The sequence below is a fragment of the Amphiprion ocellaris genome, chromosome 6, assembly GCF_022539595.1.
Source record: "Amphiprion ocellaris isolate individual 3 ecotype Okinawa chromosome 6, ASM2253959v1, whole genome shotgun sequence".
NCBI lineage: Eukaryota > Metazoa > Chordata > Actinopteri > Pomacentridae > Amphiprion > Amphiprion ocellaris.
Window position 1 is genome coordinate 34642043 of NC_072771.1, and position 26399 is coordinate 34668441.

Consider the following 26399-nt stretch of genomic DNA (forward strand, 5'->3'; position numbering starts at 1 on the left):
AGAAATCTAAAATGTCTTAAGTGCAGTGTCGCATCATAATATTGCCAGAGAAAAAGGTTGAGTTTCTTTGGAAACTTTTCTGTTTTACAAAAATTGGAAAAATCTTGTCACATCCACTCCATTTACACTCAGGAAAAGAAGTGAAATTATTGCAGTAAGTGAATTATTTGGTGATATGTTTGAGTATATATGCTATATTTTTTTTTTTTTTGTTTGGTTGGGTTTTTTGGACAAAAAAAAATACATTTTTAAGTTTGTGCTTAAAATTTTAATTTTTAAGTCACTTTAGCAATTTTTATTTTTAATTGGAGTTGCCTGTATATATTTAGAAAAATTATTTTATAAAATGAAAATATTGTGAATATTATATTTGAACTGCCAGCGAGATGTCATTATAAAGGAAGTGCATAGAAAGGTGATTTTAAAATCCAATATTATTTTATGTTTTTCTGTATTTTTACAAGCTGTTAACCTGGACAGCCTGGAAAAAAACTATAAATAGGCTTTGGAGAAAAGGTCAGACCGATCTTTTTACACAGGAATCTGACCTATATATTTGTTTTTACAAGATAATTATGTCACTTTCCTTAATGGGAATTTTTAGTTCGTATTCAAATCCACTGACAATAAAATTAAAAGTGCTGCAATAAATCAGCAGGATTAAGTGCACTTCGACACTTTATTTTGAAATCCGCCGTTTGTGAGAGCTGCGCGTATTAGCTTTAGCTTCGTCAAAGCTCGGGACGGTCCACCGGCGGGTATCGGGTCCGGTAACGATGATAATGACTTGCAGCTGTTTTAATTACTGTTAGTTTGCTGTCACATTTGCTTGATAAATGTAAATCAAAAATGAAATTAAACGGCCGGTGTCCGTCCTGACGGTCGCGTCTCTCCGCGGTGTCACCGGATTCACCTTCCGAGCTGCCGGCTGGATTTAACGGACTTCACGGCCGCATAAAGCTACAGTATCTGTAGCCGGTATGCGGAGGACACCCGGAGAAGAACCGTAACGAGAAGATTTTTTTTTAAGTAAGCTTAAATTGTCACCTTTTATTCCTATTTCAGAACTATTTTTTTATGCTTGCGGTTTTTATGTTTTCGTCTTAATTTGAAGGGACGTTTAGAAGCCTTGTGCGCACCGAATAAAAATATCAATAGTCCGGCTTAAACCTTAACTCATCTTAAAATGTTCACTTTTATTTTCTTTATACGGTTGTCTGAGTTGTGAGGCTGCACTTTGTTTTACTAAACTGGTAATAAGTAATTATTGAAAAAAAAAAAAAAACGCTCAAAAATGGGATTCTCAGTCATCCAAGTCTTAGTATTCTGCATTTCTTCTTCTTTATGGTTCTTGAAGACTTTAAAACCAAAAAGAAAAGTTCAAATTGCACATTCTCAGACTAATAACCTGCTCATTCCTGCACACTGTAAATATTTCTGTTACTTTAATTACTTAAAATTCCTTGAATTTGCTCCACTTGTAGTTTATTTGACTTGTAACTTTCTCTTTAAATCTATATATCCTTTTTTCAGTGTTATCCTCTTGTCAGCATTTACTGTAATACCTCTAACCTAGTTGGAAATAGACCTGATTCGACCCACAAAAGGTAAATACCAGGCTGGTGGACGGTTTGATCTGTCTCTATGGAACTGGAAAGCTTAGAGTTCATTTTTTCCTCTTTAACAGCATTTGCCAGAACCAGTGTGTATGCTATTTGACAGCTCTCACAGCTGCATGCATCTGTTCATCCTGAGTGTTCATTTCCATAAGCCCTGCCTCCGCTGGACGTTTCTAAGTTTGTTGCATAACAACCTTTCAGCAAAGGCAGGAGAGCAGAGCCTGCCGAGGAGCCGAGGAGGATGGAGTCCAGGAGACCTCCTGACGGGGGGTACGGCTGGGTGGTGGTCGCGTCGGCCTTTTTCACCGTGGGCCTGACCACCGCCGTCCTCAAAAACTTCGGCCTCTTCTTCCTGGACATCCAGAATCATTTCGGAGTCCCGCTGAGCACCACCTCCTGGGTCACCTCCACAACGATTGCTATGTTTCACCTCGGAGGTGAAGAGGCCAGCTTGAGGTTTTAGCTGCTTATTTATTTATTTTTCCCTCAGTTTGTTTTTCTACTGCTGTTTTCATTCTCTCTGCAGGTCCGGTGGCCAGTGCACTGACATTACAGTTTTCTCAGAGGGTTGTTATTATGGTCGGAGGGCTGCTGACTACTTCGGGGATGGTGCTGGCGTCTCTGGACCTCAGTCTGCCCTGGCTCTACCTCAGCATGGGGATCCTGCAAGGTAACAAACTCAGAACACGTACACAAGCCTGGGAAGCATTGCTGCAATTTTGACATTCATTCAGTATCCCTCCATTTGAGAGACTTAGTCATCATTTGCATTTTAACTCTCTACAAGGTTTTAAGATAATTCTATGAGGTAAAAAAAAAAAAAACAAGAAAAACCAATCTACAAGCCAACTCACCACAATAACATCTTTGTCAACAATCAAAAGGAGCCAGTTTGATTGGTTTGATAATTTGTTGTTGATAGTCAAGACACTGAAGGAAGGAACACAGTGGTTAGTCATCAGTTTTCAGTGATTACTAGATAATTTGACATAATTGCAACTGTACACACCAACCGGCACACAGATACCATACATGGTTCTTGTATAGCTGAATTTGATAAGTCTTGAACCAAGAATGCTCCATGTTTGCTATTTCTGATGGAATAAACAGCATTTTGTGAAGTGAGTGAGTAACGCTGAGCCAGAGAGATTTGCTGCAATGTGTTATGCAATGCAACATATTTGTATGGCGATGTACTGTGTTGCATTGTGAAAGAACGGGACTCCCATCTGTTATTTTAATGAATAAAAACAACTGAGTAATAACATTTGATACAGAATTAAGATGCCAAGATAAAAAGATATTGAGGTTTGTTAGAAATATTCGAAAAACACTGATTTGAGGTGCACATGTTTTGTTTTGTTTTTTTTGTCATATGATATCAAATCCTGACATAATATAGTCAGAATGATCAACTGAGAAAGGAACATGCACATTAATCTACAATCAAAATATTTGATGGCTGCAGCCCTAATAAATGTTTTGCTTGTTTTTACAGAAATCTGACTTTCTTTATGTTTTTACACCCACATGGGACAATAAATTCTTGCTAGGCGGGTTGAAGGTGACCACTTTTTTTTGGCTGATGGAAACCAGAGGATACCGTCAATATTTTCCTTCTTTTTTTCAATCCAGGTCTTGGCATTTCCTTCTCATGGATCCCCGCCAACAGCATGGTGAGCCACTACTTCGTACGATGGCGTCCCATCGCCTACGCCATCGCCAGCTCGGGGGAATGTGTCTTCGCCGTCATGTTCAGTCCCTTCTTCCAGTGGCTCATCGAAGCATACACGTGGCAGGGTGCCTTACTGATCATCGGTGGCCTTCAGCTCAACCTGTGTGTCTGCGGTGCGCTCATGAGGCCCCTGGAGACGACCCAGAGCCCAGCACAGGAAACCAAAGACTGTCTGGAAGGAGACGATGCCACGCTCCCACCAAAGAGGAAGACGATCTTCCAGTGCTCCCTCCTGACAAAACCCGAGCTTTTCCTCTACATTCTATTTGCCATCTTCGCAGCTGCAGGGTTTTTCATCCCGCCTCTCTTCCTGGTGCCCTTCGCCAACAGTTTGGGGATGGATAAGTACTGGCCGGCCTCCATCCTGTCTGTCCTGGCGTTAGCTGACCTGGTGGGGAGGCTGATCTGCGGCTGGATCGCCAACGTGAGGCTGCTGAGGAACCTGCAGCTGCTCACCATGGTGACCACTCTGCTCGGGGTGGTTCTGCTGCTGCTGCCCATCAGCCACAACTACTGGGTCATCCTGGTGTTCGCCTCCCTCTACGGCTTCCTGTTCGGCTGCGTGGTGGCCATTCACGTCACCTCCATCGTGGACATCGTGGGCCTGGAGGGGTTTGACAGCGGACTGGGGCTGTTCATGATGTTCAGGAGCATCGGGGGTTTCATTGGTCCTCCTGCCGCAGGTGAGAAGGTTGTGTTTGGCTTGACTGGTAGGAGAAAAAAAATGCCAGATGAGTAGAACAAGTCTGGAAATGCAAAGAGGTTAGTGTTTACATGCTTCTGTGTTTGACTAGAAGTTTGTCATAGCAGTTAGTATGCTTAAAAAAAAGAGGCAAGCAGGTACAGGACAGGGTGTAATTTCACTCTCATGGAAGAATATAACTTTATCCACTACATTAGTCTGGGGAAAACATGATTAGGTGCATTTTGTTTGGCATTGATTACAGCAGTACAGACCTCGTAAGGACAGAGAAAAGGAAAGGAAAGGCTTCTCAGTGCATTAATAGTTTATATTTAAATAAAAATTGAACTTAAACCTAAATTAGCTAATTGGTAAGGCCTTACTTTTATTTGTAACCTCTAATGCCAAACTAATTTCCTTGTAGAAACCATAATTGGTAGTAATTTGGTAATTGCATGCAAATAAGTCACTCATTTTTATTTTAAAATGGGAAATTATTCATTGTATGACAAATTTCTACCCTTCTTTTGGCACAGATGAGCTTTTGTGTTCTGACTTAAAAGAAGTTTACCGGAATCAGTTTACTGGAACACTGTGAAGTGTTGACTTGTAGCAGCTTGCAAAGGACTTTCCATGAATCTTCTTAGTACAATTATGAACAGGCACAATCCAATCAGTGTGGTGTTACATTACAGTATACAGTATTATAGAAACGTTTTCTCATTCAGGTGATTATCTCTGAAAGAGTCATGCTTGGTATTGAATGTTAAATTTAGATTCTTTATGAAGTTGTAGCCAAACCACTCACAGTTATTCCACAATTGCCTGATCACCATTATTTGTTCTGACCAATCATTTTGCAGAATTGTTGTTTGTCATTTGCCTATATAGAACAAATCAGTGATACGCACAGAAATGTCATGATTCAGTCAGTATTTCCTCTTGTTCTGCTGTGACTTAAAGGCACCGACTGTTTAACTCGAGTCACTTTAGTTGCAAAACTGAACGCTCATTTTGGTTTTAAGCCTATTTAAAAAAGATAGCCTTGTAACTTTGAAGTAAGCAATTTCTTGATTTGCAGCGAAAACAATGGCGGTCACGGGCACTAAAACCAATTATCTAAAGCTAAAAGAAGCACAAAATGAGCAGAAAGAGACGACTAAATGCTTTTTTGCAGTTAATTATATGACCAGACATCATCCGCTACAAATTACAAAATCGCAGCAGCTCTAGTTGGAGCTCTTTACAGAGAAGTGTGAGTTTATTGTGCAAGACAGACCTGCAAGCGACAAAATTTGTATCAGAGCTCACATCTTGGACAACAAAAGCCACAATTATGCAGCGTGTGGTTAACAAACTGAGCCTGGCAACACATGAAAGGGCCCCGAAAGTAATCTCAGTTTTAATCGTCTGCGTCGTTTTTCTCATCCATTCTGCCCAGACTAACCTCACTCCAAATCAGCTTCAGAGCTCCTCCTGTATAAACACACTGTTCTAAAGGCTAAACAGGTTTTCTCAGCACACAAGATACAGTGGGAACATCAGGGTTGCTCCGCATCACATGGAGCACAAATGAGGCAGTTTGTGTAACTTAAGATGCAAACAAACAGCTCTCCAAAATTACAAAACTTCTTTCATGGATGTTGAGTTTCGCCTTACCCATGTTGCAATAAAAATTCCAATTAAAGAGGCCATTTGTAGTATTTTTTTCCTCTGAGTTTATTAAATACCTGCAGCATCAGTCAGCAGCAGGATCCATGAGTTTCTCCAAAACAAAGAGAGCTACATGCTATTATGCTTGTTGTGCAACAGTTGTAACTTCACTAAGTAATTATAAATAACCACTGGCATGAAGAAATATCATTCTGTCTCTTGCAGCAAGGTACACTTTGTACTTTTCTCCACGTCAAACAGTTGAGCCGTCACACACAGTCAGCGTTTGAGTTATAGCCGAATGATCAATTAAAGCCGGCTGTCACAAGTTCTGTTTTACTGTTAGTCAAAGTATGTTTAGTAAAGTGCAAAATATTTTGGTCGTGTCAAGGGATTTATTGCAGGGATTTTTCCGCTTCCATCCAGTAGTTACGTTTGTGTGTGTGTGGACGTTTTCCCATAACTAGGCCTACATATGGAACATCATTACTAACTAAAGGAACTACCAAAATAAGGCATGTAGAAACAATGAAAACGCATTTTATTGAAACATGAGTGGCTGTAATTTGATAAATTATTATCACACATGGGGATAATTTTCAGTGTTTATAAAATCATAAATATGCTGTATATGTGTGACCTATAGGTGAGCTTTTCTCCCTCAAATACACACAGAAACTCTTTTCTTAGGCTACTTTAACAGGTCCATCACTCCAACTGACTCACTCCATACTGACTGAAGTAACTCAAGAGTTATTGGGTGTATTGCTGTGAAATTTAGCAGAAAAGTTCCTATCATCCTCAGGATTAATTCTGATAACTTATCACCAGATACTGTGACCAGAAACCTAAAACATCTAACATTTCCATTAGCCTCTGATGTACATTCAATGCTAATTATCTAATATGCTAAACTAAACTGATCAACATTGGAGATGATGTACCTGTTAAGCATCATGTTAGCATAGCCATTGTGCTTCATTAGCTACAGTAGAACCTCACAGAGCTGCTAGCGTGGCTGTTTTTGCTCCAAGTTTAATTTAAAGATGTTTTTCTGTGCAGGTTTTCTGATCTTTAAGTTACAGACATATAACCAGTTTATGGAGAAGTGACAGGATTATCTGGTTCATGTGACATGAATAATTTCCAACTCGGTCTGTTAAATAGCTCTGTCTGTGATGTGATCGATGCTTTGCTCTTATTTAACTCCAAAAATAGATACGCCATTGCCACAGTGACAAAGGGGCAACTTGAAACAATATGATTTTGCCTAGAATTGATTTCAAACTTTAAAGAGGGAGCTCATGTTTTGCAGTATGCAGGTCTGTTCTAATGCACAAATGCAGGTTAAATTGAAGGGGACTCAGATGTCTGGCTGCAGGTCCATATGCTCCTGCAGCAACGCTCCTGTTCATTTATTCATCAGCTCTGGCACACTGTGTGACTGAGTGGTTTTTGTTCTGCTGTGTTTCTCATGCAGGCTGGCTGGTGGACCAGACTAAAGACTACAGCACTGCCTTCTACCTCTCCGGCCTCTGCCTCATTACATCAGCGGTATTTGTCGTGGTGGTCGACAGCCTGCTGCAGAAGAGAAAAGCTGTGGAGGCTGAAGTTCATCAAGCGATTAACAAACCAGAGGACTGGGAACCGGGAAAAGTCAAGTGAGACACCGTTACATAAGACCGTTGAGGGCAAATGGAATCTGCACAGTGACTTCAATTTGCACTTAGACATTTTATTCGGTCACAGCTTTTGCAATCATAATTAGAAAGTAAAACGCACCATGAACGTGTTGTCTGGTTGGTTGAAAGCTGGTGACACTCTGCAGGATGCACAGTTTCTTTTTGCCTTGAAGGACCACAGTTTAGATCAATGAAACTCCTCAGACCTGACGAGCTTTTAAGTGTAAAACTGCAGTGATGTGAACACACATCTGCAGCAGCACTGATTTAAAGAATAAAGCTGACAGTATTCTACAACAACAAATCACATGAAAACCAGTAAAATTAGTTCCTTCTCAAGTAAATCTTACAACAGGTCACAAATTAACAGCTGCTTTCTTAAAAATGTTCAGTACTTTCCTGAAACACTAGTGCATTGTGATTTTTTTGCAAACTTTACACAAAAAGGAGTAAAGAGTATGTTTGTTTGGCTGTTGTAAACTGCAGAACGGATGTAGTTGAGTATTTACTATAGCAGGCTGATCAACGTGCAAATTTCCCTGCTCTGGGATCATTAAAGGCTCGTCTTGTCTGACAATATTTAGGAATAAGCTCACACTATAGTGCAATAGAGTTGCTCAATGATGTTTTAAAGCCTCAGAGAAATAAGCCATATCAGACCTTAGGATTGTTGGCTTTGGTATTTTTTTATGGGTTACATATATATTGAATTTCACTTTTTTTTTTAAAAACTGTGTTGCTACAGTATTGCTGTAATACACTAACAGGTCAATTGGTCATTTTTAAGAAGTTGTCAGCAGAACATTGAGTCTGTTACTTTAAAGCTTTACACCTCCTGCAGCATGTGGGTCAGGCTGCTCAGGTTTCTCTGATTACTGGAGCATTGACTTTCTGTGAACTTGCAAGCCATGGCGTAGGTCTAATAAATGTTTATCTTGAGCACTGAAACCAGTTGTTCCTATGCAACAGACTTTTTAAAGATCAAGTCTTGAATGGGAAACAAGGTTTGTTCTTCTTGAAACACTTTAAATTAGAGATTTTTAAATAAGCCTACAAAGCTAACTTGACATTTATGTAACTTTTTCTGTCCGTGTAGTTTATTTTACCTGACAACAAACATTCAAAGCTGGTCATAGCATCAGGTTACACATTTTTCTGTCCGAATATAAAGTTCAGTCTTTAAGCTTTAAAGTTGTCTCATTATATAAAATATTTTTCATGTCAACACTTGTAGCAGATAAAAGTATATAGTTTTATGAATTAAATCTCTGCACTGATAGTTTTAAATGTTCAGGTTACAGATTTTTATTTAAATATAAAGTTCAGTCTAAGTTTTAAAGTTAAATCATCTGTCATATGAACAGTTCTTGTAGCGTTTAACAATGTATTGTTTTCAGAAATAAATCCCGGCACTGTTGGCGTTTAATGTTTTACTTAGTGTGTAACTTATATTGTTGCTCAGATCTGCCTTCAACTTTCCCAAAGCTCAAGCCAAATCCCAAATAGCTTGTTTAAACTCTCGGGGGAGCTGCCACAGCTCCACAACATGAAACTGAACCTAGGATGAAGACGTTAGCAGTGTGTTTTGAGAATCTGTGGTATGTGCTGTACAAATGGCTAGCATGTTAAAAGTACTGTTATGTAACTAAATTCTCTAACTGGCTTCAGCTGGTTTCACTCGGCTTAAAACTTTGTGCCAGAGAAGAAACAGTCGATCAAAAGGAAATTAATGTGCGACTAAACGATTATTCATTTGCCCTGTTTGGAACTGAAAAGCAGAGAACACGCCGGTTCCTGCTTCTCATGTGTGAAACTTTGTCGGTTTTCTTGAATGTCCTTTGGTTTTGAACTGTTGTTCAGATTTTAAATATGTCACAAATTGCCTTGGAAATGAGCATTTTTAATATTTCACTGACCAAATTAGTACTTGATAATAAAAATGAGTGATTTCAGTCCTATGTTGGGCCATTTGTTGGTTTGTCTGATGTATGAAATGTTAGAAAAAAGGTATTAAATGCCTTTTACAGCTACTTAAGGCCCTTCTGTTTAGTCACATAAAATAAAATAAAAATCTGCAAAGCAAGAGCAGCAGTTAGGGAATATATTGCATGAATGATGGCTTTAAACACTCAAATGCTTCATCCAGACTCAGTCTTATTTATGTAAAGATTAAACTTCAGTGTCATTCATTGATGTTAAAGTGCAGTTTTTCAAATGTTTGTTGCACATGCTCCCGACCAAACCAGTCCAGGTGGAAGACGATGTGAAGAGAAAGCTCCAGAGGATGAATATCACACATTTACGTTGGAAATAAATGTCCTTTAATTAGACATTGTCATGCAAAAGTTGGATTTCCCTTTAATGATGTTCAAATCTTTGTTGAGTGTTTTGTTGATGTTGGTTTCTAAATGTTTTTTGACACTCGGCCCCAAAGATTAAAACCTTTTCCGGCTCACAAGCTGCAACAATTCACACATTATCAACTATGTTTCTGACTAAACTAAGATAAAAAGTGAAAAACTGTCTGATTCCTGCATCATGAATGTAAATCTTTTTGTTTTTTATGACAGTATACTGAATATATTTGGGTTTGACATTTTATAAACCAAAACAAGAAATGAATTACTGGAGAAAACAATCAACAGATTAATGGAGAAAGAAAGTGTGTTTTCCAACATATATGGCTGAATTACTCCAACATTACAAGATACATACAATTTTAATTCAATTTTATTTACATAGCGCAAATTACAGGTCAAACTGTCTCAAGACACTTTATTTTTATATTTTTTTTGTCATATTTCAAACATGACAAAGTAAGAAATTTAAACCTCTTGACTAATCCAATTTATTATTTGGTTTTTAGGACACTAATGGACAATTAAAATAACTTTCTCCACTAAAACTAATAAACATGAGGTCAAATAGAAGGAAGAGTTTTAAATACTGCAGTCCCACGATGACAAGAATAAAGTTTGTCAACAAAAACTAAATCTGCTGGTGGATTCCATTAAAGTCCTAATAAAGGATAATAAAGTGTGATACTAAAGGTTTGTGGTGCTAAAAATTTCCAAGTAAAGATATCAGGTTGAACATCTGGATGGAGGTTGATAAAAGTTGACGTCCCTTCATTTCTCTGGAGTCGACTCCATGGATTTTATGGATGGTGGTTAAAGACCTGCTCTTCTAGTGGTCTTCCTTCTAGTCGCTGTAAAAAGTCAGTCCATCCTGGCCGACTTCAACACCTCTTCATGACAACTTGTTCTGCCTCCGACCTGGAAACTCCAGAAACTGAGGAAAACCTGTGGAGACTCGAAGAACTCGTGGAGACTCGAAGAACTCGTGGGTCGGGGGAAGGTGTGGTGGGCGGTGGGGGGAGGTGGGGGAGTAGAGGGGGGAGGCCGCCACCCACCTCCCCGCCTACTCTCCGCCCTGACTCCACCCTGACTCCGCCTTGGCTCCACCTATGTGGTCACTTCAGAAACTACGATGTCAAAGGGACGACGAATTTATTTCTTTTTATCTGATCTGTAGCTCAGTGAGTTAAGGATTTGCCTATGGAGCTGCAGGTCGCTGGTTCAAGACCAGACACTGCTTGAATTTTCTCAAAATTCTGACAAAGACAAACAAAGAAAACTGCCAGTGGCGGGTCTTGAACCTGCGACCTTCCACTTGGTAGTCTGTCTTCTTAACCCCTGAGCTATTTGCTCAGATACTAATTCTTCTTTTTTTTGCGCATTTATCATCTATTTTTTGTCGTTTTCGAGTTTTTTTTTTAACTTTCTCTTATCTCGACCATTTTTCTCAGGAGGTGGGACTTCAGCCTTTATGCTGGAGGGTTGAACCCTCATTTCCAAGACTTTCCAAAGCCTCCACACCTCCCAAGTCCTCAGGACCTGAGCTTTCAGACAGTCTGAGGGCTGAAATTTTCTAAGTCCCACAGTAGTTCTCTGTTAGATTGAACTTTCAGACAGTCTGAGGACTGATATCTTCTAAGTTCCTGAGTAGTTCTCTGTTAGTTTGAACCTTCAGACAGTCTGAGGGTTGAAATTTTAGAAGTTTCTCAGTACTTCTCTGTTAGTTTGAACCTTTCGACAGTCTGAGGACTGAAGTTTTAAAAGTTTCTCAGTACTTCTCTGTTAGTTTCAACTTTCTGGTTAACAGAAGCCTTAAAACTTGTGACCATGAGTCTTGATTTCAGATTTAGACCATCCATCTGAGTTCTTCTCAGACCTTCACCTGTGGGTTTGTTAGAAATCCTCAAACTTTGATTCTCTTCGCTGAACAGTAAAGTTTGTGGAGATCAGAAGGTAACATTAGTTTGATAAATGCCTTCAACTACTAGTAGACTTTATCTGGAAAGCAGTTTTCTGAAATGAGTTCTTAGTAAATCTGTCCACAATCAAACCAAGAACATAGAAAGAGGAAATGTTTGAAGAAACAACTTGATGTTTTCATTTCAGACTAGAAAACGCTTTAAGACCTTCATCTGTTTTTGCTCTTTTTGATCGTTTTGTTTCTTCTGTTTAATTTGATCTTCTAAAGTCTAACTGGTGTTGTTTCAAATGTTTTGTCTTTAGTTTGATTCTTCTTAAATGTTTTCTCACCTTTTATTCTTTTCTAATGTCTGATTTGATTAAAAATGCTTTGTCTTTTTAATGTTTAATTGTTCTTTTTTCAAATGTTTTATCAGCTTGTTTGAAAAATTTCCTTTTCTTTCCCGATGTTTAATTTTTCGATTAAATCTTTGTTAAGGTTTATCTTTTTATATGTTTTACCACCTTTTAATGTTTAATTTTCTTTTTAAATGCTTCATTGTATTTTTTTAAATTCCTATTTAAAGTTTTATTTTCTTTAAGATTTAATTTTCTAATTAAACAGTTAATTTTTTAATTAAATGTTTTGTCTTGTTAAAGGATTAATAATCTAATGTTTTGTATTTTTTTAAATGTTTAATATTCTTGTTTAATTGTATTTTTGGAATGTTTAATTATCTAAAATATTTCATCTTTAATGTTTAATATTTGATTAAAAAATTATATTTCATAATTACATGTTTTGTATTTTCTGTTTAATTATCTAAATATTTTGTCTGTTTAATATAATTTAATTGTATTTAAAGTTTGATTTTTTTAAAGTTTTATTGTATTAAATGTTTTTTTCCTTTAATTGCTTTTTTTTAATGTAGTTTACTTCTTTAATCTTTTTTTTCTGTCAAGATTTTAACCCCAACCTTAAAAATGAAACAAACCCTTAAATCACAATGAAAATACTTCTGTTATCACAATCATAAGTTAGTCAATTATTCAGTTTATCAATTCAACTTTATTCGTTTAGCACCTTTCACAAAGATGACAAAACTAAACAAGCAAAGAGAAAAAAAAACTATGCTAAGACTATGATTAAAACTCAAAAACGTTAAAAATAAATAAATAAAAAAAAAGATTTAACATGGTAATAAAATCTGTTGTGTCCAGGGGATGGAGGGAGTTTATTGAAGTCTTCTTGGGCTCACATGGTAAATCATTTAAAATGTAAACTTGATATTCAGTCTAAGGAAACTGGAAACTGCAGGGTGACAGAAGAACCAACAATATCTCCTGTTTTCTCCTTTAATGAGTCGACTCTTCTTGTGCTTTCAGACCAAAGACCTACAGACTCTTCACAACCTGCTCAAACTCTTGGTACAGGACCTCACCACACGGGTCAAGAAGGTTTCCGTCTCATTTCTACTCTGAAGCTCACCTTCTGCTGCTCAAACTGCTGAAAAATGTTTCTGCTGCTCTAAAGTCTGCTCTCCACAACTTCCTAAAAACTCTCAAAGTCTCTTCTGCTGCAGGTTGCTTTGTAGAACTGTTACAGAAAACCTCGCTAAACCACATGCAGGGGCCTCAAGATAGTCATCCAAATGAAACCGTACAAAAACCAAACTAGCACAACCCAAACGCTAAAGTCTCCTGCAGCCTACCAGAGAACCTCTGAGAACAGAGAATCAGGACAGGAACTCTTACCTTCTGGACAACCAACGTTGCTTCACAAGAATACAGAATGTGTCTGACCAAAAACCTCTAAAGACTCACTGCAGCCAAGATAAAGACACAACTCAGCTGTACCAAATCCACTAATCAATGCACACATTAGCACCATGTGCTAACTGTGGCTAAAGAACCACATTTACCAAGACAACTATCCAGTACAAAGCCCTAAAACACACCAAGAAACACATTAAAGACTATTTTACTGCTGGAAGCTGCAAGCTAACGCCTAAAAAACAAACTAAAGCAACGGAGCCAAACCCGGTTCAGTGGTGAAGAGAAACAGAGGAAATGTTTGTCTGCAGCTAAATAAAGCAGGAAGATACTGAGCTGCTCAGGTGTTCCTGATAACACCGAGCTGCTCAGGTGTTCCTGATAACACCAAGCAGCTACCTGGACAGCCAATAGGAACACAGCTTCCTGGAAGTCCAGAGGGCTGGGTTAGTGAAGGAAATTTAGTTTAAAGTTGAAGCAGAAAGTTAACAAAGAAAGTTGAAGCAGAAAGTTAACAAAGAAAGTTGAAAAACACCTGCTGATACCTGAAATCTCCGAGTTTTCACACAAAGAACGCCTGAACATCTTCTTTATCTAGTAGCTTTAGTTCACGTAAATCCAGGTCTGATCGTGACGAATCTGCGGACGAAACATCTGGAGACGACAACTATCGCCAGTTAACCTGATCACCAGTTAAACTGGAACACCGGCATTTAAAAAAAAAAAAACTAAACAGCGACGGTGTGCATTGCTCTTCACGGAACTCTCTGTTCTTCATAATTTTAATATGATAGCCAGACCTGTACCGTGGGTGAATGAAGAGGTCGAGACTTTTCTGTCTTTGGTGGTGGACCAAAGAATACAGAGGGAGCTGGACGGAGAACGTTTATCAGGAGGTCTCAGAGCGGATGGCCGCTCACATATACAGGAGACTGTATATAAAGAGGACAATGAAGCAGTGTAAGGAGAAGCTGAAAAAGCTCAAAAGTGACTATTGGTCCACCAAGGACCACAACGGCCGGCGTGGGTCAACCAGGAGGTGCTGGAAGAGGTTTAATAGACGCTATTTACTGGCACCGCCCTGGCGAGCAACAGGGGGGAGACTCCGCCGCTGCATTGTTGGAGACGTTCGATGACGGTGAGTGTTTTGTGACTTCAGGAAACTTTTACATCATTTATCCCATTGGTGGCAAGCTCCCTTTAAGCAAACAAGTATATTTAGAAAGTAATGTTGTCTCCTGTAGCAGACAATAAGCTAGCTAGTTAGCCATCAGCGCTAGCTCCGTGCTCCGCTTGTATTTCGTGCTGCTGTTTCTAACGTTTAGCTCTCAGAAGCTAATACATCAGTCAGCATGACGAACTAAGCTAATGGTCTTAAAGGTTTGTTTTTTTCACAAGTTACAATGTCGTATTTTTCGTGTACTTGGGGTGAATGTTTATTTCTGTTCAAGGATCACTTTCTACGTGCAAAGCTTACTCCACCTCTGTGTCATGGAGACCCCAGCTCCTCTGTCTCCTCTCCAGCACCAGCTTCAACACTACCAGCTCGGACACTGACACTGTCAACATCAACCTCCAGCCCTTCACAGCAACGTCTTATCACCAGTAAGACACGGTAAACGGAGACCATGGTTGATTTTTGCATTATTATTATTATTGCAGGTGTAAATGCCTGCAAGCATGATCAGAACAGTGACCAAGAATTCAGGCAGGTGTAAATGCTAACTGTGCAGGAGCCAGCTCATGAACGCCTGATGAAAGCTACATGTAGCTACAGTGACACATAAACAGAACACATGCAGCTGCATTTTTTTCCATTGACTTAACAAGTAAGTCACTCTAATTAATTTACTTTCTCGTGCAATGTAGTATTGCAACCATTCTTCTTATAGTCATTAGGTAACTGTGAAACTGAATGAAAATATACATAGAAATAAGACAACACATCTGTTCTTAGCAGCTCCAAAATGTGCACAAGATGAAATTAAGTTCACTCCACGTTGTTTTTAGTTGTGGTGGAGGAGGTATTGCTTGTGCTTTGGTTAAAGTGAAGAGTGCCAAAAATTTATTAAAGTAAAACTATCAAAGACATGATCATGATTGAAAATGGATGGACAGCTGGCTAAACACATCACATCATAGCTGTGGAGTCCTTCTAGCTTCTGGGGATTACAATCTCTCAGGACCTGCAGTGGGAGACAAACATCCACCCCATCCTGAAAAAGGCTCAGCAGAGGATGTATTTCCTACGACAGCTGAGGAGACATGGCCTGCTGCAGGAGCTGTTGATCCAGTTCTACGCTGCAGTCATCCGATCTGTCCTGTGCACCTCTGGATCAGCCACACAGCAGGACAGAAACAGACTACAGCCTATAGTACAGACTGCAGAAAACATCATCAGAGACCCCACTCACCCTGGACATAAACTGTTGCCCCCCTCCCCTCTGGCAGGCACTACAGATCCCTGTACACAAAAATCACCAGACACAAAAACAGTTTCTTCCCCACTGCCATCACTCTAACAGCTGAGCCATTCCTACACACCTGTACAATAGTCACTATTCCAATGGACATGCACAGTATTTTTTTTTCACCATGAACAGCATTCTCTGCTTTTTGCATTACTGTGTTTATAGCAATTATTGTTTTGCTAATGTGTTTATTCCGGTCTAGCTGTAAATTTCTATATATATTGTTTTATTTAATTTTGCTACTATTTCTTTTTCCTCCCTGTTCCTCTTTCTATAGTTTATTTATTTATTATTATTCTCGTCCGTATTCCTCGGGTGACACCAACAGCCGAAACCAAATTCCTTATATGTTGTGTATGTACTTGGCCATTAAAGGTGATTCTGATCACTTTTGTGTCTTTGGTCTAGGCAAGAGGAAAAGAGGCAACACAAAATTGGACCTTCCAAGCGTACTTGTGGAGATGCAGGCTGAGGAGGAGCAGAACCGTGCCCAGTGTGATGAGAACATGCAGCTGCTCCTCAGTGAGGCAAGAGAGAATGAAGCGGCCTTGCAGCGGAGGAGATGGCCCAGAATGCTGCCTTCAACCAGTCATTCCTGGGTGTACTGGGGCAGCTGGTGCAGGCAGTGGGCAGCCAGAGTCCACCTCCCAGAAACTTGAGATTTAGTTGTATATAGTTTTAGCCCTCCACTGTAGGACAGGCCCACCAGTTTGTACTTTGCACATTGTAAATAGTTTTGATTTTGCTGCTGACTAATAAACTATTTTGTGACTTATGTGATTGCATCATAACTTTTCATTTTGTCTGTGCAGACACTGGTAGGAAAAGAGTCAACAGTCTGAACCAAACGTTTCTGTGTTCCCCAATAATGCATTTATGTGTATTGGGATTTAACATGTTTTAACACAAACTCCTTTATGGTTCATAATTCCGTTGACTGAATTACACCAAAGCAATACTGATTTATCAAACTGGAATATTCTTAAAACAGCTGTATACTTAGTGAATCTCTCTGGATTATCAGGAAGCTGCTGCTCTGTGTCTCCATCTCTCACACTGGTCAGATCATCAGACGGACAGAGACGAGGGTCTGCAGTGTTTGGGTCCAGAATGACAGGACTGAAGTGGACCTTCTCCTTCATCTTCTCCCAGACTCTGAAGGACAGGTTGCCCAGGTGTTTGGCCACATCTATCAGTGCTCCTGAGAGCAGCTGTGGATCTGACAGTGAGCTCTGGCTCTGGCTCTGGTCTGAGTGTCTTTATAAGTGCTGAGGAACGCCACCTTGTGTTTTCTGCAGCTCTTCTTCAACAGCACAGATGCTGTCTGACAGAGAGGAGATCTGCTCCTGAATCCTCTTCATCTCTCTGCTGATAGTCTTCCCCTTGTGCTCCTCTTCCTCCCTCAGAGCTGCCAGTCTGGACTCCTCTTCCTCTTTCAGGAACTGCTGGAGCTTGTAGAACTCTGCTCTGATCTGCCTCTCTGTGGACAACAGCTGCTTCTTGGTGTGTTCTCTCATTTCACTGTATGTTTTCTCCACTTGTTTGTATTTGTCCGTCTTGTCCTGCAGAGACTTTAAGTCACATTTCAGCTGGTCCTTCAGGTCACTACATGTGTGACGGTAATAATCCGTGCCAGAGCAGACCTCATTAGCACTTCCGCTAGGTCGGCTAACCTTTCCGGTCACTCCAGGGATGCTGCTGTCGGTAATGTAGCCAGAATATGGATTCATTTTTCTTTTGGGCTTGACAACGACGAGAACAAAAATATTCAGAGCAGGTGGAGCGGCTAGCTAACGCTTATTACAGTTTGATTTACATTTTCAAAATCACATTTTTGAAATCACGTAATTTTTCTGTAAAACAAACCACAGGTTTTATTTTGAAAGAGATTTCTGGAAACGTTGTTTATCCGTAATTCCGCTAACTTGACTGAACGTGGGCTGCAGTTCCCGTTATTTAAACATCAATATGATGTATAAATGCAGATGGACTTCATATATTTCACTATGCAGACATTTTTATTGATGTCCAGTACATTTTATAGACATAAACATATTTGATACAAATATTAGACATGGATTTCTGTTTCCTCGTAAATATTTAGTGAATGCAATTAAATGTTCATCAGTGATTAATCTTTAGAGTGAAACTTTGACTTTGCACCTATATTTTTTTTTAAATGTAAGTCATTTTAAGGTAAGACATTAAAGGATGGTTTTCTTAGGTAAATGAATTTAATATTTAATATCTGGATTTAATTAATACAGCTCAGTCAGTTACATTTTATATTATTAAGAATTCTTATTCAGTTTAACACTAGATGACGTATCAGTTCATTGAGTATTTCAGAGCCATTTTTTTTCTTTTCAATTATCTGTATTTAAAGTGATATTATTAAAATATAATTGCAATGAAACAGCAGCAACATAAGAAACGACCAAATATACAAAGGAAGTGCAGCTATTTTAATTTTTTTTAAAAAAGATCTATCAGTTAGAACATGGTTAAAGTGCAGCTAAAGTTAAGTTAGCGAAACTACGGATAAGCAACGTTTCCTTTTACTTCCAGAAAAATTAACAGCCTCATATTTGCTATTTATTAAAAAATCACTGAAAGCGACACTTCCACAAAGTTTGTTTTAGTTTGTTGTTATTTATCAGAGCAGCAGCATATTTTCCACAGACAGTTTTACTGTCCGTTGTCTTGTTTTAATCAGTTTTCGGTTCAGTAATTCAGTCCCTTCGGCTGATTGGACCAACAGACACTGAAGGACTCCGACAGCTGGTCGGTAATAAATGATAATTTACTGATCAGTGCGGTTTTAATGAACTTCATGTTAAACTTCAGAGTCGGATATAATGTGAGCAGTGAACCCCAGGAGTTGGTGGAGTTATTTGTGTGTGTTGACCAGAGAAGAGAGTTAGCATCCAGTGAATATAGCTTTAATGTGAATTAGCGATGCTAACAGAGCTAGCTGACCAGTCCTGATTAGCAGCTAAATGTAGCATCAAGCGAACGATGTTTGTGTTGTTTCCTGTCAGCAGCTGAAGTGTGTTGTGTTACTGTAATGTGGTTCATTAAGTTCAAAAACTGTGGCTGGTTGACGTTAATGTAACTTCAGGAAACTTAAATGTGATTAAAACAGTAACGTTAATGTTCTAGTTGTCATAATCAGCTTTAATTTGACACTAAAACACTGATAGTTTTAAATGACATCAGTTCATGAATTTGTTGAAAATTGTCTCATTTGTTGTTGTGATGTTGCTGCTGATTCATTAAAACCAGATGATCCTGTTGAAGACATGTTTAGTTCTAGTATCAGAAGTACAAGAAAGGAAATGGAAGTTTAATTCTGCTACGTCAAAGATTTCAGGAATAAAATAACTAAATGAGTCTTTATGCCCAAACTTTATTTTACAATAATGAAATAAAGAAATAATCACAGATAATAAAAGTATAAATAGCAGAGAAAACCTGAGAAGAATAATTTCCTGAAAAGTCTGTGAAGGAAACAGCTTTTATCCTGAAAGATCAGAATCAGCTCCAACATCTGCATCTGACAGCATCAAGTCAACCAGAAAGAAAAGAAAAAAGAAATGACTTCTTTCTGATCACATCTGTTCCGCTGCTCACAGTCTGCTGCTGCTCACATTCTTCACATTTATAGTCCACTTTTAAAAGTTCAGCAGACAGGTTCTCTGCTTTAGAGTGTGACGATGTCATCCGTGATGTGGAGAGTGAAGTTTCTGTTTCACCCACAGCATGCTTTAGGGCAGCTGGGTCGGACTTGATGTTTGAAACTGACCGACAGCTCAGATTTAACTGTCTGTAGTTCCGTTTTGATGGATGTTAAATTTTCACTCAAAGCCGCCAGGAGCTGGGTCTTTAAAATAAGCTCCGTCTCGTTACAGAGTGAAAGTAGCAGTTCCTCCTGAAGGTCAGAGATTGCAGCATCTGAGGGCCTCTTCAAAAGAAGACGTAGTTGATGAAGGCGTTCTGGAGCAGGACCAGAAAGACCACGACCAAGCAGCCTTGAGATCTTAGGCAGCGTCTCCCTCAGGTGGGTGTCAACGGTGTTCACGGTCAGGTCTGTGGTAATCCTGTCAAAAAAAAAAACAGAAAAAATTCTAGATTATAAATCAACATGTAACCAAAGCACTCTGTGTATAACGCCATAGTATAGGATGTCGTTCAGAAAATGTCAAAGTATAGTATGCTTTACTCAAGAATAACATAGTATGGCCTGTAGTTCATAGTATAGCATGTCGGCAAAAAAACCCAACTGATTATTATGTAGTTCAGAAGTGCAAAATGATAAGATGTTGCCTAAAATTGTCATGTATGATATGTGGTTCAAAAAATGTCATAGTGCAATATATTGTCAAAATAGTACGTTATTCAAGAAAACATCAGAGTATAATATGTCGTCTCAAAAATGCCATGGAATAATATTTCATTACACAAGTAAAAGTATAGTAATATTTAAAACTGTTCAAATTCTTATAAAATGTTGCTAAAAACAACAAAAAAACAACAAAAAAAAGCCATCATATACATCGTATATTGTACAAATAACAAGTCAAAGGAAAGAGACATACATTGTAGAATTGTAGTAATTGTGGGCTGACTGATTTACTGATTATCAGTATTTTATTTTTTACTGATTTACGTTAATAAATAAATTTAAGAATGGTGCTACTTTACCTCTGAACCTTTATCTACCTGTGGTCGCTCTGTCTTCTGGAGTGATTTGATTGGTTATACATCACGAATAAAACTCCTTTAACTTAACATCTGTAAACAAAACAAAAACGTATCAACAAAGTTTTCTGTTAGAGTTTGTGTTCTTCTAAGTTTAACTCAAGATTTTAAATACTTTCATTTACTGCAAATGAATATCTACTCCAAATGTCTCACTAATAATCATTATCAGCCTTAAAAACCCACAAAACACCCCTCTATACTCGACCACACTTAGTACAGTCCGGTTCCCCCTTCTATAAATCTGCTTGGAATCTTCCACTTCCTGTTTGTCAAAGTGGCCTTCTACCTGGACAGGTTTTGTTGGAGCTCATGCAACAAACATTTTGGGTAACTGCACTTTAATATGGATGGATGACACTGAATTAGAGTCTGTTTTAATGAGACTGAGTTAAGATGTGTAGCTCTGTCATTAAATAGGAAATTATTTCTCAGAATTCACAGAGAAAAGTCTGAAATGTTTGCTAGGTTAGCGTCCCACATGTTCTTTGGCTCAGCTAAAGCTAACTCTCTCCAACTTCTGGATCTCTTGAGTTGCTTGTTGTTAAAATATCTTGCTAGAGGTGCTGAAGCTCAGAAAGTCTGAGATGTTTGTTCAAAATAAGCTCATTCTCAAGTCTTATCTGAACTGTCCTCTTTTGTTTGAACTTTCCCTAAACTTAGGAGTTAATGACAGAGCAGCACATCCAGACTCAGTCTCATTTATGTAGAGATTAAACTTCAGTGTCATTCATTGATGTTAAAGTGCAGTTTTTCAAATGTTTGTTGCACATGCTCCCGACCAAACCAGTCCAGGTGGAAGACGATGTGAAGAGAAAGCTCCAGAGGATGAATATCACACATTTACATTGGAAATAAATGTCCTTTAATTAGACATTGTCATGCAAAAGTTGGATTTCCCTTTAATGATGTTCAAATCTTTGAGTGTTTTGTTGATGTTGGTTTCTAAATGTTTTTTGACACTCGGCCCCAAAGATTAAAACCTTCTATGGCTCACAAGCTGCAACAATTCACACATTATCAACTATCTTTCTGACTAAACTAAGATAAAAAGTGAAAAACTGCCTGATTCCTGCATCATGAATGTAAATCTTTTTGGTTTTTATGACAGTAAACTTTGGGTCATTAAACCAACAAGATTAATGTGTTTTAACATAAGTCATGGAAGAAAATGTGTTTTCCAACATATATGGCTGAATTACTCCAACATTACAAGATACATACAATTTTAATTCAATTTTATTTATATAACGCCAATTACAGGTCAAATTGTCTCAAGACGCTTTATTTTTATATTTTTTGTCATATTTAAAATATGACAAAGTAAGAAATTTAAACCTCTTGACTAATCCAATTTATTATTTGGTTTTTAAGAGACTAATCGACAATTAAAATAACTTTCTCCACTAAAACTAATAAACATGAGGTCAAATAGAAGGAACAGTTTTAAATACTGCAGTCCCACAACGAATAAAGTTTGTCAACAAAAACTAAATCTGCTGGTGGATTCCATTAAAGTCCTAATAAATGATAATAAAGTGTGATACTAAAGGTTTGTGGTGCTAAAAATCTCAAGTAAAGATATCAAGTTGAACATCTGGATGGAGGTTGATAAAAGTTGACCTCCCTTCATTTCTCTGGAGCGACTCCATGGATTTTATGGATGGTGGTTAAAGACCTGCTCTTCTAGTGGTCTTCCTTCTAGTCGCTGTAAAAAGTCAGTCCATCCTGGCCACTTCAACACTCTTCATGACAACTTGTTCTGCCTCCGACCTGGTGGAAACTCCAGAAACTCGGGAAAACCTGTGGAGACTCGAAGAACTCGTGGAGACTCGAAGAACTCGTCGGGCGGGGGAAGGTGTGGTGGGTGGTGGGGGGAGGTGGGGGAGTAGAGGGGGGAGGCCGCCACCCACCTCCCCGCCTACTCTCCGCCCTGACTCCACCCAGACTCCGCCTTGGCTCCACCCATGTGGTCACTTCAGGAACTACGATGCCAAAGGGACGACGAATTTATTTCTTTTATCTGATCTGTAGCTCAGTGAGTTAAGGATTTGCCTATGGAGCTGCAGGTCGCTGGTTCAAGACCAGACACTTCTTAAATTTTCTCAAAATCCTGACAAAGACAAAGAAAGAAAACTGCCAGTGGCGGGTCTTGAACCTGCGACCTTCCACTTGGTAGTCCTCTTCTTATCCCCTGAGCTACTCGCTCAGATACTAATTCTTCTTTTTTTTGCGCATTTATCATCTATTTTTTGTCGTTTTCGAGTTTTTTTTTTAACTCGAGTCTCGACTCGACCGTTTTTCTCAGGAGGTTGGACTTCAGCCTTTGTGCTGGAGGGTGGAACCCTCAGTTCCAAGACTTTCCAAAGCCTCCACCTCCCGAGTCCTCAGGACCTGAGCTTTCACACAGTCTGAGGGCTGAAATTTTCTAAGTCCCACAGTAGTTCTCTGTTAGATTGAACTTTCAGACAGTCCAAGGACTGATATCTTCTAAGTTCCTGAGTAGTTCTCTGTTAGTTTGAACCTTCAGACAGTCTGAGGACTGAAATTTTAAAGTTCTAGTAGTTCTCTGTTAGTTTGAACCTTTAGACAGTCTGAGGACTGAAATCCTAAAAGTTCTTGAGTAGTTCTCTGTTAGTTTGAACCTTCAGACAGTCTGAGGACTGAAATTTTAAAAGTTTCTCAGTACTTCTCTGTTAGTTTGAACTTTCTGGTTAACAGAAGCCTTAAAACTTGTGACCATGAGTCTTGATTTCACATTTAGACATCCATCGAGTTCTTTCTCAGACCTGCACCTGTGGGTTTTTAGAAAATCCTTAACAAACTTTGATTCCTCTTCACTGAACAGTAAAGTTTGTGGAGATCAGAAGGTAACATTAGTTTGATCAATGCCTTCAAACTACTAGTAGACTCTTATCCTGGAAAGCAGTTTTCTGAAATGAGTTCTTAGTAAATCTGTCACAATCAAACCAAGAACATAGAAAGAGGAAATGTTAGACGAAACAACTTGATGTTTTCATTTCAGACTAGAAAACACTTGAAGACCTTTATCTGTTTTTGCTCCTTTTTGATCGTTTCTACTTGTCTCTTCTGTTTCATTTGATACTATCTCTAAAATTTAACTGGTGTCTTTTCAGAATGTCTTTGTCTCTTTAGTTTGATTCTTCTTAAATGTCTTAGTGTCTTTGCTCTTTTCTCTCACCTTTTATTCTTTTCTAATGTCTGATTTGATTTCAAATGTTTTGTCTTTTTAATGTTTGTTTTTTCAAATGTTTTATCGGCTTGTTTGAAAAATTTCCTTTTCTTTCCCAATGTTTAATTTTTCGATTAAATCTTTAAGGTTTTTCTTTTTAAATGTTTTACCACCTTTTAATGTTTAATTTTCTTTTTAAATGCTTCATTGTATTTTCTGTTTAATTCCTATTTAAAGTTTTATTGTCTTTAAGATTTAATTTTCTAATTAAACATTTAATTTTTTAATTAAATGTTTTGTCTTTTTAAAGGTTTAATAATCTAATTAAATGTTTTGTATTTTTAAATGTTTAATATTCTTGTTTAATTGTATTTTTTAAATGTTTAATTATCTAAAATATTTCATCTTTAATGTTTAATATTTTTGTTTAAAAATTTTGTTTAATTTCATAATTACATGTTTTGTATCTTCTGTTTAATTATCTAATTAAATATTTTGTCTGTTTAATATAATTGTATTTAATGTTTAATTTTCTTTTTAAAAGTTTTATTGTATTAAATGTTTTTTCCTTTGATTTAATTGCTTTTTTAATGTAGTTTATTTCTTTAATCTTTTTTTCTGTCAAGATTTTAACCCCAACCTTAAAAATGAAACAAACCCTTAAATCACAATGAAAATACTTCTGTTGTCACAATCATGAGTTAGTCAATTATTCAGTTTATCAATTCAACTTTATTTGTTTAGCACCTTTCACACAGATGACAAAACTAAACAAGCAAAGAGAAAAAACTATGCTAAAACTATGATTAAAACTCAAAAACATATTTAAAAAAAAGATTTAACATGGTAATAAAATGTGTTGTGTCCAGGGGATGGAGGGAGTTTATTGAAGTCTTCTTGGGCTCACATGGGAAATCATTTAAAATATAAACTTGATATTCAGTCTAAGGAAACTGGAAACTGCAGAGCGACAGAAGAACCAACAATATCTCCTGTTTTCTCCTTTAATGAGTCGACTCTTCTTGTGCTTTCAGACCAAAGAACTACAGACTCTTCACAACCTGCTCAAACTCTTGGTACAGGACCTCACCACACGGGTCAAGAAGGTTTCCGTCTCATTTCTACTCTGAAGCTCACCTTCTCCTGCTCAAACTGCTGACAAATGTTTCTGCTGCTCTAAAGTCTGGTCTCCAGAACTTCCTAAAAACTCTCAAAGTCTCTTCTGCTGCAGGTTGCTTTGTAGAACTGTTCCAGAAAACCTCACTAAACCACATGGAGGGGCCTCAAGATAGTCGTCCAAATGAAACCATACAAAAACCAAACTAGCACAACCCAAACGCTAAAGTCTCCTGCAGCCTACCAGAGAACCTCTGAGAACAGAGAATCAGGACAGGAACTCTTACCTTCTGGACAACCAACGTTGGTTCACAAACAAGAATACAGAATGTGTCTGACCAAAAACCTCTAAAGACTCACTACAGCCAAGATAAAGACACAGCTGCACCAAATCCACTAATCACTGCACACATTAGCACCATGTGCTAACTGTGGCTAAAGAACCACATTTACCAAGACAACTATCCAGTACAAAGCCCTAAAACACACCAAGAAACACATTAAAGACGATTTTACTGCTGGAAGCTGCAAGCCAACGCCTAAAGAACAAACTAAAGCAATGGAGCCAAACCCGGTTCAGTGGTGAAGAGAAGCAGAGGAAATGTTTGTCTGCAGCTAAATAAAGCAGGAAGACACTGAGCTGCTCAGGTGTTCCTGATAACACCAAGCTGCTCAGGTGTTCCTGATAACACCAAGCAGCCACCTGGACAGCCAATAGGAACACAGCTTACTGGAAGTCCAGAGGGCTGGGTTAGTGAAGGAAATTTAGTTTAAAGTTGAAGCAGAAAGTTAACAAAGAAAGTTGAAAACCACCTTCTGATACCTGAAATCTCTGAGTTTTCACACAAAGAACACCTGAACATGTCAAACTGGTTCCATAGTAGAACCATCATTGTAAAAACGTCATAGTATGGTGTGTTGCTCAAAAAACATTACGACCCGGCTGTCTAGGGTCACCGAGGAGCAACACAAAAACAGGACAAACGCTGGTTTCCAGGGGGTTAGGAGGATATTTATTTGAAAGAGGAAGTTTACAACAACACAACATGTGAGCAGAAAAATCACAAAGTCTGTCTTTAGTTCAGCTGAAAATATTAGTTTTTGTCTTTTTTATTGACCAAACTTTTCAGGAAGTAGATGAAGAATAATTAAAGCTCTCATGTAGAAGTCCAACTTATTTTGGATCCTTGTGGAGAGTTTAATCTTAGAGTTTGTAAAGCTGTTGAGTTTTTAGAGTCACATGGATTGTTTTGACATTTAATAACCGAGTCCTGAAATAAAATTACAGTTGTGGATTTCTGTCATTTAGTCTGGACTAAACAAATAACAGCAGCATAAATCTCAAACGTCATTATGAGGAGTCTGGATTGAGGTTTCTCACTTGATAATGATCAAAACATGAAATTTAGGTTGGTTTAAAGGAATATTCCACCTTAAATCTTTGAATGTTGACCTAAA

General features: G+C 38.2%; 1 protein-coding gene and 1 long non-coding RNA gene across 3 annotated transcripts; both read left to right on the forward strand.

Annotated features, from left to right (window-relative positions):
- The first annotated feature begins 698 nt into the window (after positions 1–698).
- Positions 699–9899, forward strand: zgc:114041 (uncharacterized protein LOC574425 homolog). 2 transcript variants are annotated; one of them, XM_023274756.3, is made up of 5 exons: positions 699–1029; positions 1821–2056; positions 2146–2289; positions 3255–4037; positions 7170–9899. In XM_023274756.3, the coding sequence occupies exons 2-5, from the start codon at positions 1861–1863 to the stop codon at positions 7352–7354; spliced, it is 1308 nt and encodes a 435-aa protein (XP_023130524.2). In that variant the 5' UTR covers positions 699–1029; positions 1821–1860; the 3' UTR covers positions 7355–9899. The 2 variants fall into 2 exon arrangements, with proteins under 2 accessions (XP_023130524.2, XP_054867765.1); XM_055011790.1 differs by lacking the exon at positions 699–1029 and having other exon boundaries at positions 1121–2056.
- Positions 9900–19720: 9821 nt separating this feature from the next.
- On the forward strand, positions 19721–26234 carry LOC129349085 (uncharacterized). The gene is made up of 2 exons (XR_008601935.1): positions 19721–19931; positions 24860–26234. It is a non-coding gene; the product is annotated as an uncharacterized LOC129349085 (long non-coding RNA).
- The last annotated feature ends 165 nt before the right edge of the window (positions 26235–26399 follow it).